Source organism: Anoplophora glabripennis, unplaced genomic scaffold (genome assembly GCF_000390285.2).
Source record: "Anoplophora glabripennis isolate ALB-LARVAE unplaced genomic scaffold, Agla_2.0 scaffold345, whole genome shotgun sequence".
Taxonomy (NCBI): Eukaryota; Metazoa; Arthropoda; class Insecta; order Coleoptera; family Cerambycidae; genus Anoplophora; species Anoplophora glabripennis.
Genome location: NW_019416469.1, coordinates 30029 through 46773, shown reverse-complemented (window position 1 = coordinate 46773; position 16745 = coordinate 30029). Strand labels below are relative to the sequence as shown.

Here is a 16745-nt window from a genome sequence, read left to right as displayed (position 1 = left end):
CAAAATTGCCACTATTATACACATTTAGATTTACTAAATTTATGAGATACGAATGGGTGACAAATTGGTGTAAGTTGGATTAGTCAAATTTTCAAACATATTTTCATGAAACCATTAAACAAGATAAAATATTAGAATATTGTACAGGGTACATCAAAACTACGATCTAAGGTTAAGAAGTGTTTTAAAGAAAGATTTTAAAAGTTCTCAAAACAATTGTTGTACCTCTAAATATTTTTGCAGCGCCAAAAAGTTTTACAAGGGAGAGCAAAGATAATATTTATTTATATTTTAAACAGTTTATGCAGTATAGTCCAGTTACTCACGGTTTTTACCTCCGAATTCTTTATAACTGAACCGATCGACGTGAAATTTTGACTGAATGTGGGGAATGCCTCAAGGTACAAAACTTATATAGTGCCGAAGTGTGCTTTTGCCCTGGGGGTGGTTCCCACGCCTTCTTGGGGGTGGACATTTTTATGCCCAAAATAATCACATGAATCGATAGAGGAGTCAATTTTTAGTAACAAATGTTATATAAAGTTTTTTGGATAATCCAATCCTTTCCGAGTAATTCGTCATTGAAAATGTTGATTTTTTACTAAAAAAGTGCTTGTTTTCGGACAGTTTTTTGCCAATAACTCTGAAACCATTGGATTTAACGAAAAAGTTGTAATGAACAAAAAGAAAGGTAATAAAAAACAAATCTAATGGCATTATTTTGTTTTTCTCTAATTGCAATATAAACAGAGTTATGGATTTTTAAACATTATTATATGTGAGCTAAAAACTAAATTGGAACCAGTTAACGTTAAATAACGCCAAAACCATAAATATTAGGAAAAAACTATTTAAACCTTTTTTAAAGTACTTTGAAAAACCTTTAAAATGAGCTGTTTTAAAAGTCCTTAGAATCGAAATTAACGGAAATATGATCGAAATAACATGGTGGTCTCATTTTTTTAAAGAAAAAATGAATAAACAAATCAGTGCCTTTGGGACAGAATTAAAATTAAATGCAATCCATTTACATATTTCTTCATTTATGTTCTAAGAATATCTTCTGGGTCTTTGGCTCACTTACAAAGCATGATTTCGAAAAAAACTTAATTTTTGAAAATGTTAATTTTTCAAATTCTTGAAAAAAATTCGGTTTTTACGCTGTAATTAAAAAATTAAAGGGTGTACGAAAAAAATACAAGAGTAAAAAAATTTAGCTTTATTCTTGCTGAAGATTTTGCTTTATTTTTTTATCTTTTCTTAATCTATCTAGTTATTTAAGCTATTAATTAATAAGGGTTGAAAAGTTGCAATCAATTCAAAATTATTTTATTAATATTTTTTCATTTTATTTTCGAAAGAAGGGATATTTTTCAAGGGTTGAAAAGTTGCAATCTATAAAAAATATTTTTTAATCAAGAAATCAATTTTAATTTGATAAAAATGCATGACTAAAACGTTTTAAGTTGAAAAAAAAAATGTTTCATGCAAGGGGGTGGTTTTTAAAGGTTTTTCCGGGTTGAAAATTTGGGATACAATAAGTTTCATGTTGGATAGTACATGAAATTACTCATACTGCATAAATAAAAAAGATTTGATTACATAAAATGCTTAAATTTGTATTTTTTCTTTTTCTTCCAATAAGGGGTTGTTTTCACCCCTTAAGAACAGAAAGCACACCTAGCGCATATATAAGTTTTGAAGTGGGGAGTGAGATGAGCCTAATTCTAAATTTTGAGAAAAATCGATGCAGTTATAAAATATTCGGAGGTATTACTATATTTTCAGCTACAGTAACTGGACTAGTAACACTGATCAAAATTCTAATATTTTTGTGGTACACAAAAGAGAAATAAACAAAATATTTACAAAACAAAACTAATAAAATAAATTAAAAATGTGTTTTTAATATTAACAAAATTAGTTCGACTGTGAAAACGTTAATAGGTAATAACCAATTTACAAATAATACCCGCTTGTTTAATAATATTTGTAATATTCTGAGGGAGATAAACTGCTATTTTATAAAAAAAAATAAATAAAAAATCGCCCAGAACTTGATATTTACTACCCACGTGTCTATTTCGTTAAGCAAATGTACGTTTTCCTATTTCTTCAATTAAAATATCTCTCGGCACTTCTTTAGCAATTTGAGAAAATAATTTAAAGGATGCGCCACACCAAAAGGACACGCATGATTAACTCAGGCGACGGTCTCCTTTACAGCATCCAGATGTAGCCCTGGGAATTTTGCTGGGTGTTAAAATTCTGGTGGCGCCAAGGTCTGTTTCAGACTAACCCAATTTGGAAATCAAATATAATTAAATACTTCGATTAAGTTATTCAATGAAGTATAAACTATTTTTTTAATATAAAAACTTGTTCACTGTAATTTATGCGGAAAAACACTGCAAAAATACCCCTTTGTGATGAAAAAGGGAATATGGGTGTATATATGGATAAATACATTATTTTACTATAATTTTTCAGGCAAAAAGAAATTATATACCTACTCATTTAACATACATGTGAGAAAAAAATTGTTATTATACTTATTTTCTACAGAATTCTTGATTTAATATTCAGAAAATTAAGCTTCAATAGTTTGAAACATAAAATTCAAAGCTTTAAAAAAGGTAGATATTTATGAATACATAGATCCAACGTATATTTTTCGTAATGCTAAAATGTATAGGTAAATGAAGTTGTGATTTAGATTTACTTAAATATGTGAAAAATATATGTCTAGTAAGGAAGTTCGGCGCCAAAAGTTGATCTCCAGACCAAAAGCTCCGACGATATTTAAAATTCCTCTCCAATTTGGAGAAAAATCCTAAATATTCGGTAGCAAAAACGAAATACGATGATTTATTAAGCCGCAACAAAATATGTAGGGCAGAAATTCCAGTAGCGATCCAATTTTACGTCAGCGTCATTAAATAAGATATATTTGTGAAACGAAATTATATACAGTATGATGCAAATGTATGGAATAAATTAATTATTTCATAAATAGGCACCTTTCGGAAAAAATCATAAAACAGGCCAATTTTAAATTTTGAAAGGACATCTTGAAAGACACTCTTATCAGTGTTGACGTAATGACGTAATCGACAATTTCTTTAAATACAAACAGGGGTCATCAATTGAAGGGTATCCTAATCGTCTGTACAATGGTATAATTATTAGAATATTTCTTCAGGGTAAATCAAAATTATGTATTTACTTAAATATAATGAAATTACGTCCTTTTAACTCTTCTAGACTATTTGGTCAACTTTGATAAACTTTGGTTTTCAAGTATCCCGACAAAAAGAAATCTAGTGGAGTCAGATCTGGAGACCTTGGTGGCCATTCGATCGATCCTCTCCTACCACGGAAAACGTTATTTAAGTAAGTTCGTACATCAACGGCATAGTGTGGAGGCGCCCCGTCTTGCTGAAACCACAAATCATTTCTATTTGGAAATAGCTGATTCAGTTGTGGCAACAGATGACCCTGCAGAAATTCTAGATATCGAGGACCAGTAAGTTCTCTTCGAAATGTATGGCCCTATAATCTGGTTGTTTATAATCCCGACCCAAACGTTCACCTTTTCTGGAACAGCTCTTGGACCAGATGTACTTTGTATGGATGCCACTTTCCCTTTTTTAGTACTCTAACAACAGCTGATTGGTGTAAATTATTATTATCCACTTTTGGGAAGATTTTTAATATGGCTCGTTTCTCGAAACTTTTTCTCAACTTTACTTATTATCACTAATTGAAAAACGGGTTCTCGATTGGGTTGTTTAGCATTAAATAAATTACAAACTTCTGTCCGAGTCCTTACTTTATCTCCTCAGCCAATTATGATTAAAATTTCGATTCGTTCGGTTTCTGTAAGCTTCATTAGTAAATTGTACTGATTTAAATATTTTATAACTATTTCACTCCTGTCAAATTGAACCAATTAGAATAGTAGAAACGCATTTTGTTTTGGTAATTAATAGTTACTTATACCATAAAGGAGGTAAGTATTATTTACCAGTCGAGGACGATTTTGCGTCCGAGCGGAGCGAGGGCTGGCAATAGAGTCCGAGACTGGTAAATTGTACTTAACTGTTGCGTTGCGCATAACATTTTATCTTATCTGCTTCCACAGTTCTTTACGGTTCATGAAATAAAGATTGGCGTTCCTCAATTCATTATCATTATTTATTTTTTGCTCACTAATTTGGGAACAAAAAAAGATATGGAACCCTTTTTGGCGTCAAAATGTAGCTATTTTTGTGCTCTTCAAACTAACCTCTAAAAAGTTTTATCCTGTTATTTCACATTTTTTAAGAAAACATGAAACAGCCTAAACTTGGGTAAATAGTACCAATAAATAACTAAGTAGACTATACCATTTAAACAACACGTACTTTCATTAGAAATTTCAAACTTATGCTATATTGATCAATTTTTTTTTCTGAATTTGTTCATGTAAAGAAAACTATAGCATTGCAAATAAAATTTTTGAGAATAATCCATAAAACGGCATTCTTTTGAAATAACGCCATCTATAGGTTTCCATGTTGAAGTAAATGACATTACGATTCACCACGAGATAAAACATGAAAAGACTTTTCCAACGAGGTATAACACTACGGGCTTTTGATGAGCCAGTCCATAAAAAAAAATGCATATTTCTGATCAGACATTAGGGACTTCCCCCACCTTTTCTGTCGAGAGATAGAACAAAATGTCAATAACAAAAGTTATGCCCAATGAATCCGGTTAGCCATATTAAATTTGTACTATTTAAGGAGGTATATCGGGTAGCGTATTACCCAGTGCTCCCTCCGTGCTTCATATTTTTTTGAATTTTTTTTTGAATCTAGATTATGAGATATTGTTGTTGAAAGTTGTTCATTTTAACATAGGTTTATATGGCGAAGATGGACGGTGCGGCTCTTTTTTTGCTCATAACTGAGAAAAAAATGTAGAAATTGTGAAACAAAACTTTTCCATAGATAGTATTTTCATAGTAGTATTATCTTATTTTTGATGTAAAACTAATGTAAGTTTTGAACATAGTACAGCTGTATTAATTAGAAACAGAAACCAATAATTGCATTTATGTCTGGCAACGACGCAATTAGCTGACAGCAAGGAGGGAATACATTTGAAAGACTTGATAAAAACGAAATTGATTTCAAACATATACATTTTTCCTAAATCCCATGTACATTGTTATCAACAATAAATTATCCACAACAGATGATCTTTTGTAATGTTTTTAAAAAACTAGATTAATTAAAAAAGACTAGGAAGCTGTGATATATTTATTGGAATAAAAAATACAGTTGATAAATCCTTTTAATATATTTAATGGTTTATAAAAACATCGTAATCATTACCCAGCAATATTTAGGGTTACATAAAGTTTTCTTTACTTAATTAATATAATTAGTAACACTTGAAATAAAAGCATTTGTACGGAATAACAAAGGAACATAAATATTTCTCAGCAAACTTTATATCTAAAAAATTAGTTATAGTTGCAAAACAGCGAGTAATAATGTAATTTCTATCACAGAACCTTCAAAATTGCATCCAACATTTTCTTCGACTTGGACGAGAGATGGGCGCGAGTGTCATTTCATTTCTTTAGAACTAAATTAACATCATTCTCGTCGTTTTACCAGTTCACATGATTTACGGATTTTAAATAAAGAATATAATTCTTCGCGAGTATAATACCATATATTTGTTATATATAATAATTATATTGTACATACATCTTACTTACATCTTTACCCGAATTTGACGCGCAATATCTCCGATTTACTCATATGCTATGTGCATATGAGTAAATTTATTTGCTATATAGATAATGTTTATCGCAATTTGAGTAGAATTAAATTTTTTCAAATTGGCAGCGGGCTTTAGTCCCATAAGCATAGGACCCCCCTGCGCTCCTCACTTCCCTCGGACCCCGATATACCTCCTTAATATACCTGAATAAGACACATTCCTGAGAAAAATTAAACTATATGTAGATTGCGCCCCCTAGCGGCCGAGCTACGGACTTGAAAACTATTTCCAGCGATTTCTCTTGGTCGATGTATTAAATAAATTTTTCTTGAAGGTCTAGGGCAAGGGTCGGCAACTGGCGGACCGCGGTCCAGATCCGGACCGCGGAAGGTAAAATACTGGACCGCCAGAAATTTTTTGAAAATATAAATTACTCAAATTATTTAAAAAATATTTTTTACGTTTGAGTGCTACCCTTATCATTTTTTCTAGTATTTTACAATTATTGTGACTGATTCGAGTTCTTAATGCAAATGAAAATAAAAAATTAGTAAGAAATATGAATTTTTTCTGGACCTCGTTAAAAAATTTCAAAAGTATCCGGACCCCATCTAAAATTACTTGCCGACCCCTGGTCTAGGGTCTATACTTACCCTAATACGTTACCTCGACGTCCTCAGTGGGACACCCTGTATATATTGAAGGGCGCAGCTCGAATAAGATTGTTTTAAATTTCTTTAGATATAGCCGAAAAACAAAACGCTAAACGAAACGTGAGCCTCGTGACGGTTTGATTGTAAGAAAACGAATCAAGTGAAAACAAACGACCTTTCGTTATAAAATTTTAATATTGCAAACATGTGGATATAAAAAATATTTACATAAAGTTAAATTACAATAAATGGGTAACAAAGTCAATGATACAAAAGGAGGCAGCTAGCAGCATTTAGACTTTACCGTCCGTCCGTGAGCGATGCTGTGTATGCTAATGTTAACAGTCTCTTCGTTGGCAGTATCTGTCGCCTCCAGTTCACTCGAAGTGGCCATGATATCGTCGTCGTACACTTTTAGCGTGTGGTTCGTTTTTTGGCCCGACAGTCGCAGCAGTCCCAACGCGATCTTTTCAAATATCAAACCAATACCCTAAAAAAGTAGTACGTTATATTACAAGTGAGTGAAATAAGCTATTATAAACAAATGAGATGTACGGCGCTTGCGCGAGTGTGGAAAATTTTCATGTGCTTCACTCCCACGCAGATCCGGCTTAAGGGAGGGCTCCGGGGCTGTGGCCCCAGGCCTCACGAGATCGGGGAACTAAAATGAATTTTAACTTTTTTATTTTTTTAAAAATCAAACTAAAAAGTGTTTAGGTTTTAAAATTGTATATCGATAAGTTGCTGATTGCGTGATTTTTTTTTTAGAATCAAACAAAAACCCGGTTAGGTTTTGACATTTATTTTTTTTTTTAGAAAAAGGGCCTGCGTAAAGCTTGTAGCTACGGCGACGTTTTGTCCAGCAGTTTTTTCACAAAAACCAACTTGGATATAGTTTAAAAAGTGGAGCATTCAACTCTTGCATGTCTACTTCAGTCGTCATGGATAGTTGACAAATAACAAATTTTCCGATTTTTATTTTGACGCGTGTATAGAACATACTGAAGTTTTTGCTTCAAAATATTCGACTGGAAGCCGAAGTTGCATCTTTGGGATTACTTCCGACAAACAAACAGGAAAAACGTTTCTTTGCGTATTTTTTACAAAAGATTGGTTACCAAATTATTGTTAATACGTTAATAAATTGTACTTTGTGGTATTTAGTCACGAAAATACAAGTCTTCGATGTCTAGGTCAAATTTACATTGAACGTCTACGAAAATATCGCAAGTTGACTCGCTTAATAAAATGTACGTAAAAGATAAAGACCTACTAATTCGTTATTGTATAGGGTGGACCAAATTCGACACTTCCCGGGGAGTTTCTACCGAGAAAAATTTAATGGCGAAAACAATATCATTTAAGAAATACAGGACATTTTTCAATTTTCACCGTCTTCTATGATGCTCCATACCTTTTTTTGTTTGTGAAGACATTTAATTTTTGTAGTTTTTTTTTACAGTTTTTTACTTAGAATCCGGCAGAGATGCTATATTTTTCTAAAATTTTCAGTTTTGCAGTTATAATTTCGAATAATATACCATATACAATATTTACTCAAACAAAATATTTTTTACATATAAATATTAAAAATTATTATTTTTTTATTCGATTGTTCGCCAAAATGATGAAATTCCACAATTTGTTTACTCTAATAAATCTCTTTATACATTGATAAATTAATATTTAGCCCAAAGCTTAACAAACCATTATTTTAACTAGTCACAGCACTTCTATTATACAAGATACAAACCTGATCTGCCATCGCAGAACACTCCATATACGAAGCGCCTATCGTCTTTGAATATTGCACAGCTTCATCCCTTGTGACCTAAAAAAATTGCCAAAATAAACTCTGATTGAGTTTTCTACACTTTTGTTCTAAATCATCGCGTAAATAGAAATCAACAAGACTGAGATCTGGCGACCTCGGCGGCCATTCTATTTGAAATAGATATATAAATTACTCCTTACAATGTCAATCAAAATTGAAGGGATCATATTTTTACACAAATTAGAACGATAACAACTAATCATCTTAAGATATTTCGATGTCCTTATTGACTAAGCACCTTCAATGACAAGCTGATATGACATCGATTAATTACAGATTATATGCTCTATCAAACGAAAAGTGATATACTTCCTTTGCTCATTTCGTAAAAGTGGTTATCTTATTTTATCACTAAACAAGAACCGTCTGATAACAAATAAAACAGAACGTAAAAATATACGATATAACTTCTAAAAGTCTTAACACATTATAGAAATAATGACAGTGATGAGATTATAAAAAAACTATAATTTCACAAAAAAAAAATAATTAAACTTTGATTGTGAATAGCAGACTTTATTTTGAGAATTCGTATATAAAATGCAATATATGTATTGTGTTTTATTTTACTTATTATTTCACAGTTCATTTGAAATTTATTTAAATGTAATGTATATAAAGAATAATGTAAACAGAGATAAAAATTAAGTAGGAATTACATGAATTTTGTCATTTATGCTCTTTAAAACCAACATTTAGGCATTCTAAAAACCAACTTCAAAAGGAAACTATTAATTCATAATTAATAGCAACTACTCTGCGGACTAAAGCCTTAATCTATACAGAACATCACATTTTTAACATTGTTGCTCCAAAATTTCACTTTTTTGTAGTTGATTACTTGTTTTTTTCTAATTTATTGTTTGTTAGTTATTATGTGGTGTGAATAAAGCCTTTATAACAATATTTTAAAATAATTTTTTGTCTCAGTGTAATTTAAATAAAATAATAATTTTTTCCTGTTACATCCTACGTTGCATATTGAAGTCGACATGTCTCGAAAACAAGTAAATATTGGAAAAAACATTATATTACAAAAATTACTTTAACGATCTTTCAGATGGACCGCATTTCCACGTTTCAGGAATCAAAAAATTTTTAGTATCACCACGCCATCTATACAGAAGGATTTAAACTAACAAAAATAAATTTCTTCATTTCGGAGATATTGGTAGCGGGAGTGTTAAATGGCACACCCTGTATATAATTTAATGTCTACGAACATATACAGGGTGTTTTGAAAAAAGTACCATAAATTCAGGGTATGGTAGAATATGAAAAATTAACCCATTAACGCCGATAAAAAAAAATCAAAAAATTATGCAAATTTTTAATACAAATAAGTAGTAAACATCTTTATTTAACATATTTAGTCAACTTAAAATATTTTTTTTCTAAATTAACCGAAAAACAAGGTGTTCCCATATGGGACCTTTAGGCGTAACGTCACTAGAAATGAGCAACAATGAAAAAAGTAAAAAGCAACTTGTTCTTTTAACGAAACCTTAAAATAATGAGTAAATATTATTACTGAGTATGAAACTTTCGAAAACAGTCAACACATAAGCCGATATTACATTTGCAGCACATTGTTCTTCCTCGGCTGCTACAGTTTTCACCACCACATCGTCTTCTTTTACCTTCAAGAATAGTGGTTACATAATGATGCATGCCATCATACCTTATATCGTTACTGACTCGAAAATCACTTGCTACTGCCCGAGGTATTCGTCCTGTAGCGCGAGCTGGTACTTTATACCTCGTTAGATATATGAAAATAAATTTAAAAAAAAACGTCAAAATATGATTCCTCTACAAATTGTTGGTTTTACTCTACCTGCAATATATTTCTCCTAAAGTCAAGTTGACAAACGCTCCCTGAAGGGTAACTCCAGTAAAAGAAGATTTACAGAAGATATTAGTTCAACCGAGCTACTGCCTAACGGGCCCATATGGGAACATCAATGTTTACAACAATATTATACATAAACAGATAATCAATTAAATTATTCTCGAATAGGAATATGTTTTTGGATATAATAGTGTAATAAAACACTAAAAGCAACTAGTATAGAATAAAATATCTAATAATTATTATACTTTCACGAAGTTGATGTCCATATTTTCAACAAACTCGTACAAACAAGTTTTTCACTCGATACAAAAAAATGTCAAATGTAAACAAAACACCGCATGAACTCTCCTAAGGGCTTCATAAATCATACTGAAGACGTGCAAATAATCAGATTGACGAAAGCTGGCAAAAAATCACTCTCAAATCCCACTTTTTATCTTGACGTTTATTGGCTCCATATGGTACCTTTAGGCGCTAATGGGTTAAGAACCTTTGAGATGCAGCATGTTGAATATGATTTTTTTAAATCAAATTCTAGTCATACCTATTCTATAAAAAAAATTGGTACAGAAAAGTTTTTGAGCCATTAAATATGTTGGCATTACCTGTTTGTTGTATGTAGTGGTATTTTATTGCATAGCTTTTTTGAGGTTAGATTTTTTTAAGATGTATGTCCTATATTTATATTATAATGTAAAATTTTATTTAATTTAAAAAGGTACGCAATTGACTGCCCCAAAGTCAATCACGGATACAGGGTGTATGGAAAATGAATAGGTCATACTTTAGATCAAGTTACTTTAGCTTGTTTCATAAAAAAGTACGTTATTAAAATGGAATTAAAAAATTATCCCAATAACTTTTTAAAGAAGCAAAAATGGTAAAACTACTATAATTTGATTTAAATAAACTTTCTTTGGCACCATATATCTCAAAAAACAATGAGTGACCGCAAAAATCGCCCGTTTTTTCACAATTCGCAGAGAACTAAAAAAAAATAGATAAAAATATGTTTTTGGCCTCAAATTACTCGTCGTAAAAAATTAAGATGAACATTGTTTTTTGAAAATTTTCAAAAATCACCCCTATTCAGGGGTTGAAAAGACGCCCAAAATGAAGAATTGAATATTACCAATAAATATAAAAACTATTAGCATGTGAATTTTTCTATCGAATGATTCTTGATACAAAGAAAGATTTACTCTCATGACTGAAATAAGCATGTTGAATTAGAAATTCCACCCTTAAGCGCGCTCAGGGGGTGGAATCATCCCCAAAAATAGAGCATATCAGAAATAATTGTAAAAATTCCAATAAAAATATATTAGATAACTTACATGCTAATAGTTTTTATATCAATTGGTAATATTCAAATTCTTCATTTTTAGCATTTTTTCAACCCCTAAGTAGGGGTGATATTTAAAATTTTCAAAATACTAAATAAAAGCTATGCCCATTTCAGTTTTTTACAAGTAATTTGAGACCAAAAACATATTTTTATGTATTTTTTTTAATTCTCCGTGAATTGTGAAAAAACGGGCGAAAATCTCAGGTTTTTTGCGGTCACTCTTTGTGTTATGTTCTTTCCATCTTTAAATTTGTGGTAACTTTCTCCAAAACACCTTGTATGTGGTTCATAGTGCGAGTTTATCTTTGCCAAAAAGATGATTTGTTTTTTTAAATTAATAACGTTGGGATAGATTGTTTTTTTGGTAAATGTCAATATTCCCACAAAATCATTAGTTAATTAATAGCTTATCTTTAACCTTGCTCTTTAGTATATCTAGATGTTAGTATCAAAGAGCTATTATTATGACTTCATATTTTAGGTACTATGAAAACATGATCAGTGTCGCCCCTATGAGGACGAANTACATATGTATTTAATTCACTTAGATTACATATTTTAATAATTTAATATAATAATTAAATATAATAATTTATTGTTTTTTAATAAATCATAGTATGTACAATGCATGTATGTACATACAATTTAATTCACTTAGATTATTTCAATATTTTCACCTACTATAGGCCGGACAACTCGTTAATCCGACCGACCCTAAAACTATATGTGTCCGGATTGTCGAAGTTGCACTGTACTAAATAAAAGCTATGCTCATTTCAGTTTTTTACGACAAGTAATTTGCGACCAAAAACATATTTTTATGTATTTTTTAAATTCTCTGCGAATTGTGAAAAAACGGGCGCAAATCACAGGTTTTTGGCAGTCACTCTTTGTGTTACGTTCTTTCCATCTTTAAATTTGTGGTACCTTTCTCCAAAACACCCTATATGTTGTGGTTCATGGTACGAGTTTATATTTGTCAATAAGAACAATTGTTTTTTTTTTTATTAATAACGCTGGGATAGATTGTTTTTTTGGTAATTGTCAATGTTCCCACAAAATCATTAGTTAATTAATAGCTTATCTTTGACCTTGCTCTTTAGTATATCTAGATGTTAGTGTCAAAGAGCCATTATTATGACTTCATATTTTAGGTACTATGAAAACATGATCAGTGTCGCCCCTATGAGGACGAAACCTAGGTTGTAAGTGATGATATTACCAGAAACAACTACTCTAGGTGATATACATTGTGGAACATTTTGGTAACGCATGTATTGGTATCTTAGAAACTATTAAGAGATAGGAATGGTTGAATGGAGAAAGTTTTAGAGAGTTCTGTTCCTAACTTAACGTCGCTTGCAAAGTAGTCCTAGCTCTTCAGGTTTTTGAGTTATTTTGAAAAAAAATAAATGTGGTGTTTTCGAAAATCCATAACTTTTTTAATTAGAGGAATTTTGGAATCTGAAAATAGTCTACACTAACCTCACCTAGCAATGAATTACACAAGCAATATCATTCAATACAGCTAGGATCATTTGTCAGCCAAAGACACCAGACATATACTGGTTTCCGACTTATTAGCCCTCATCAGTACCACATCGGTGCCAGTAGTTGTTTCTGGCAATATACTTAAAAATTAATTACAATTAGCTTAATTCCTTTTAAATTAAAGTAACAGTTATGTGGAAATCAAAAATGTATTTTTTTATTAAGTTTCTAGGAAAGCCAATATTATTATCTAGGGAGATAAGATAAGCAGGAGTTTTCAACAATTTTTTAAACTTTCACAGAATCGTATTGTCTCAAACTGGGTATTTTGTAGTCTACGATTACTATTGAATTTATCTCGAACTTGAAACTACTTACACGGGAGTACTGGAAAAAATCAAGGTCACCTCGTCATTCATAGAATAAAAAAACGTATTCCTTTCGGACCTGGAAACTTACTTGTCTCTTATCAGCTAAATCTATCTTATTCCCAACCACACACAGAACCATCGGTTCGTCTACGTTCCTCTTAAGTTCCTGTACCCAACCCTTCATGCTTTCGAACGAAGAACTCGACGTTATGTCGAATATTAAGAGAGCTGCGTTCGCATTTCTGTAAAACATCGGGGCCATCGCCTTGAACCGTTCCTGTCCGGCAGTGTCCCATATCTGAGATGGATTTATGACGTTAAAATTGATCTGCTTATCAAAAGCGTCTCAGACAAGAATTAAATACTGAATAGTATTTTCGGTTGTAAATGTTTTTATGATTTACAGCTACCTATAAGGTTGGGAATATTTGTTTTACCTGTAAGGTGACTTGAGTACCTTCTATGTTTAATTTACAGCTGAAAAAAGAAGCACCAACAGTTGGAGCGATCTGCTTTGAAAACGTATTTTCTACGTATCGTATCACAGTGCAAGTTTTACCGACACCTAGAACAATAAGGAAATTCTTTAGAAAATTACCCTTAATGCAAAGCATTTATTAATAAATTATTAAATACCAAAAATTAATATTCGTGATTGGTGATGTATATCAATGTAAATATTTTTACAAAACATATTCTATTTTTATCTGAGTAATAGGAATTACCGAAAAACAATCCAATGATATCACTAAATTAGTTCATGATCTGCAAATTAATGGTACAACATAGCTTAATTAAGGAAAAATCTGATGTGTATTTCATTTTTTAAATATTTATCACCTATTTGCTTCCCCTGAACATACTAAGGATTAACAAAGTTATAATTATCATATTCAATTAGACATTATAAACGCAAAAAAAATCTATATGCGTAAAAAAATATACTTAAGACAAATGACGAAATTAATAAAAACATAACCTACCTTGATAACCCAGCACCACGACTTTTCCAATAATAGTTTTCATTTTTATTAAACATTAGTTTAAAATGTTACTGTTACTGTATTTCGCTTACACACCATTTATTTACTGTTTACAATACTCCTTTGTACTTTTTTTTCATGTTTATCAAATCAGATGATAGGATGTTGCGTTTCATTTGACAGTTCCAAAAATATCTGTCCTTGTAGCAGATATGAACTCTTCCACTAACGACCGTCTTTGAGGAAAAAAAATAATTAACTATTACATTTAGAACAATTACAATCACTAAATTTTAAGACAAATGATAACATTATAATGAATGCATTTAAAAATTTAACAAAATCATAATATCTTACAGAACTTAGATCTTTATATTGTGGCACTATCTCTGAGCGACTGGAGTAAATAAAATTGCAGTTTCTTATATCTGCTTATGGCCATCTGGTACTAAATAGATCTATTTCACTGTTTTGCAGTTGTTCAGAATTTATTTTCAGCGCCATCTACTAATGAGTATATTAATCACTAATTCTTGATGTACCTACGCATTTTACAGAATCATTTTCTACAAATCTGCTTAAAAATTTCTTTAACTATTCAATTTATTTCTTATCTGTAGAGTGCAGTACTATTTTATATTCGTTATTACTCATTTTTTGAACGTCAAAAAATTGTAGAATTAGACCTCTTTCCCTTCTGTTTTTCATCAACCCATTTTTGTCGATTTGAAAATCAACGATCCATACGTACATATTTACTTGCAAAATTATATTTAAAATATATTTAAGAATATAATACCAAACATTTTAAACATTTTCATTTTGAATTCAATAATCCATATTTTTTTATTTTGTATAAACTATTGAAAGCAGCCCCTACCATGTTTTTTATTCCTTTATTTACTATCGTGTTGTATCGAATATACCTATAGATTTATATCTGTAGATTATGTGGCTGTAATTAATAAATTTAATAAGTTTTCTAGAATACTAGGTAGGTACACATTTCTTCTGCCATTAGTTTCTCTTTTAAAAATTAATTGTGAGGATCATCGATTGATATTTTTTCTTTGTTCAATTGAAACAATAAAAATATATGTTGATTTTTGCTATTGAAAATGTTAGAAATTGTTAATTTTTTAAGAATTAATAAAAGTTTCTAAAGGTATTAAAACTTTGAAATGAACAGGCAAATGTTATAATGAATGCATTTTTCATCTCTCAGAAACAATTTATCACATATAGGTATATTTGCATTTGTATTTAAACACAAACACGCATTATTATCCGTGTTTCAGCTAAGCAATACAACTTTTTTATTTGGACTATCAAAATGGTACGAGGACTCGAGTATGTAGCAGCACTAGCGCCATCTACTCGTCACTAGCGCTAGTTCTCTATAAATCAATGGTATTGACGTATACAGGAATCTGCGGACAGCGCTTTAAAACATATTCGGAATAAATGCAAAAATCTACACTAGACCTTCGTGCATCTACTCGTGACCTAAGCACTCTTTGATTTCTCCTCTCGGAAATCCACGGGTCCGTTCATTTGTCAAGAACTTGTAATTCCATCGCCGTCTAACATTAATAGCATCATCGGAATCTAACTAGGGATCGCTGAACACATTTCCCTAATCCGATGAAATAAATTGCGAGCTACCCAAGCCAGCCGAGACGCCACTAACGTTTCCTAAACGCCAAAGCAGCCCGTGGCGGATGTTGATTGGTAATTGTTTCCCTGGGGCTGCCGACGCCCAATCAACGAGCGAGAGTAGTGGCGCGGAAAGCGGCACTCCGATTCTACTCCTTCGGAATAATAATGACCCGCTATGATCCGGACGATGGCAACTTAACCGCATTGGAAACACCCGCGATACCCGTTTAATATCGGAAGTCGAAGGATCCTTGGTGGAAGACGGTCGGAAGGCGTTATTTTACTTTGTAGCCTTCCATGTAAAGGACCCAAATGAAAAACAACAATAAATAAATTCGTTACTTCAAAAAATTGTCTATTCTGAAGAGAGAGAGTTGAGAAAAATATTGTAACGAATTTGAAATGTTTATGTAGAAACTCATGAAAATATTGCCTGACTGAACTTAAAGTCGTATAAAAATTTTAATTATTATTATAGCAACACCAAATTTGTATAAAATTGTTAATATGGATATTCTGAATATAAAACTAGTAATGATCAATGATATTACATAGTATAAAAATAATAATCTTTTAATTTTATTCTCAAGTACAGAATAAATTTTCATAAAATGCATGACGTCGACACTTGTTAGTACTCAGTACATAGAGAAAAACGAATCTAAACCTAGAGTGACTTATATCGAATGAAAGTTTAAAGTCTATAGATTAATCTGGTATACATATCGTTGGAAGACGAGTAAACTTAAAGAAGATATCTCAATCCAACA

At 31.2% G+C, this 16745-nt stretch overlaps 1 protein-coding gene across 1 annotated transcript; it reads right to left on the bottom strand.

Annotated features, from left to right (window-relative positions):
- Positions 1-6610: 6610 nt before the first annotated feature.
- On the bottom strand, positions 6611-14657 carry LOC108908819 (ras-related protein RHN1). The gene is made up of 5 exons (XM_018712964.1): positions 14317-14657; positions 13771-13898; positions 13422-13631; positions 8188-8265; positions 6611-6924 (listed from the first exon to the last, which is right to left on the bottom strand). The coding sequence occupies exons 1-5, from the start codon at positions 14357-14359 to the stop codon at positions 6718-6720; spliced, it is 666 nt and encodes a 221-aa protein (XP_018568480.1). The 5' UTR covers positions 14360-14657; the 3' UTR covers positions 6611-6717.
- Positions 14658-16745: the final 2088 nt, after the last annotated feature.

Bases quoted from the DNA above. Each gene is read 5' to 3' on its own strand.
- LOC108908819 (XM_018712964.1), bottom strand. From the start codon at position 14,359: ATGAAAACTATTATTGGAAAAGTCGTGGTGCTGGGTTATCAAG. The intron at 13,899-14,316 runs GTAGGTTATGTT...TTATTGTTCTAG, and splicing joins CGTGGTGCTGGGTTATCAAG to GTGTCGGTAAAACTTGCACT. The intron at 13,632-13,770 runs GTAAAACAAATA...AATCCATCTCAG, and splicing joins GTACTCAAGTCACCTTACAG to ATATGGGACACTGCCGGACA.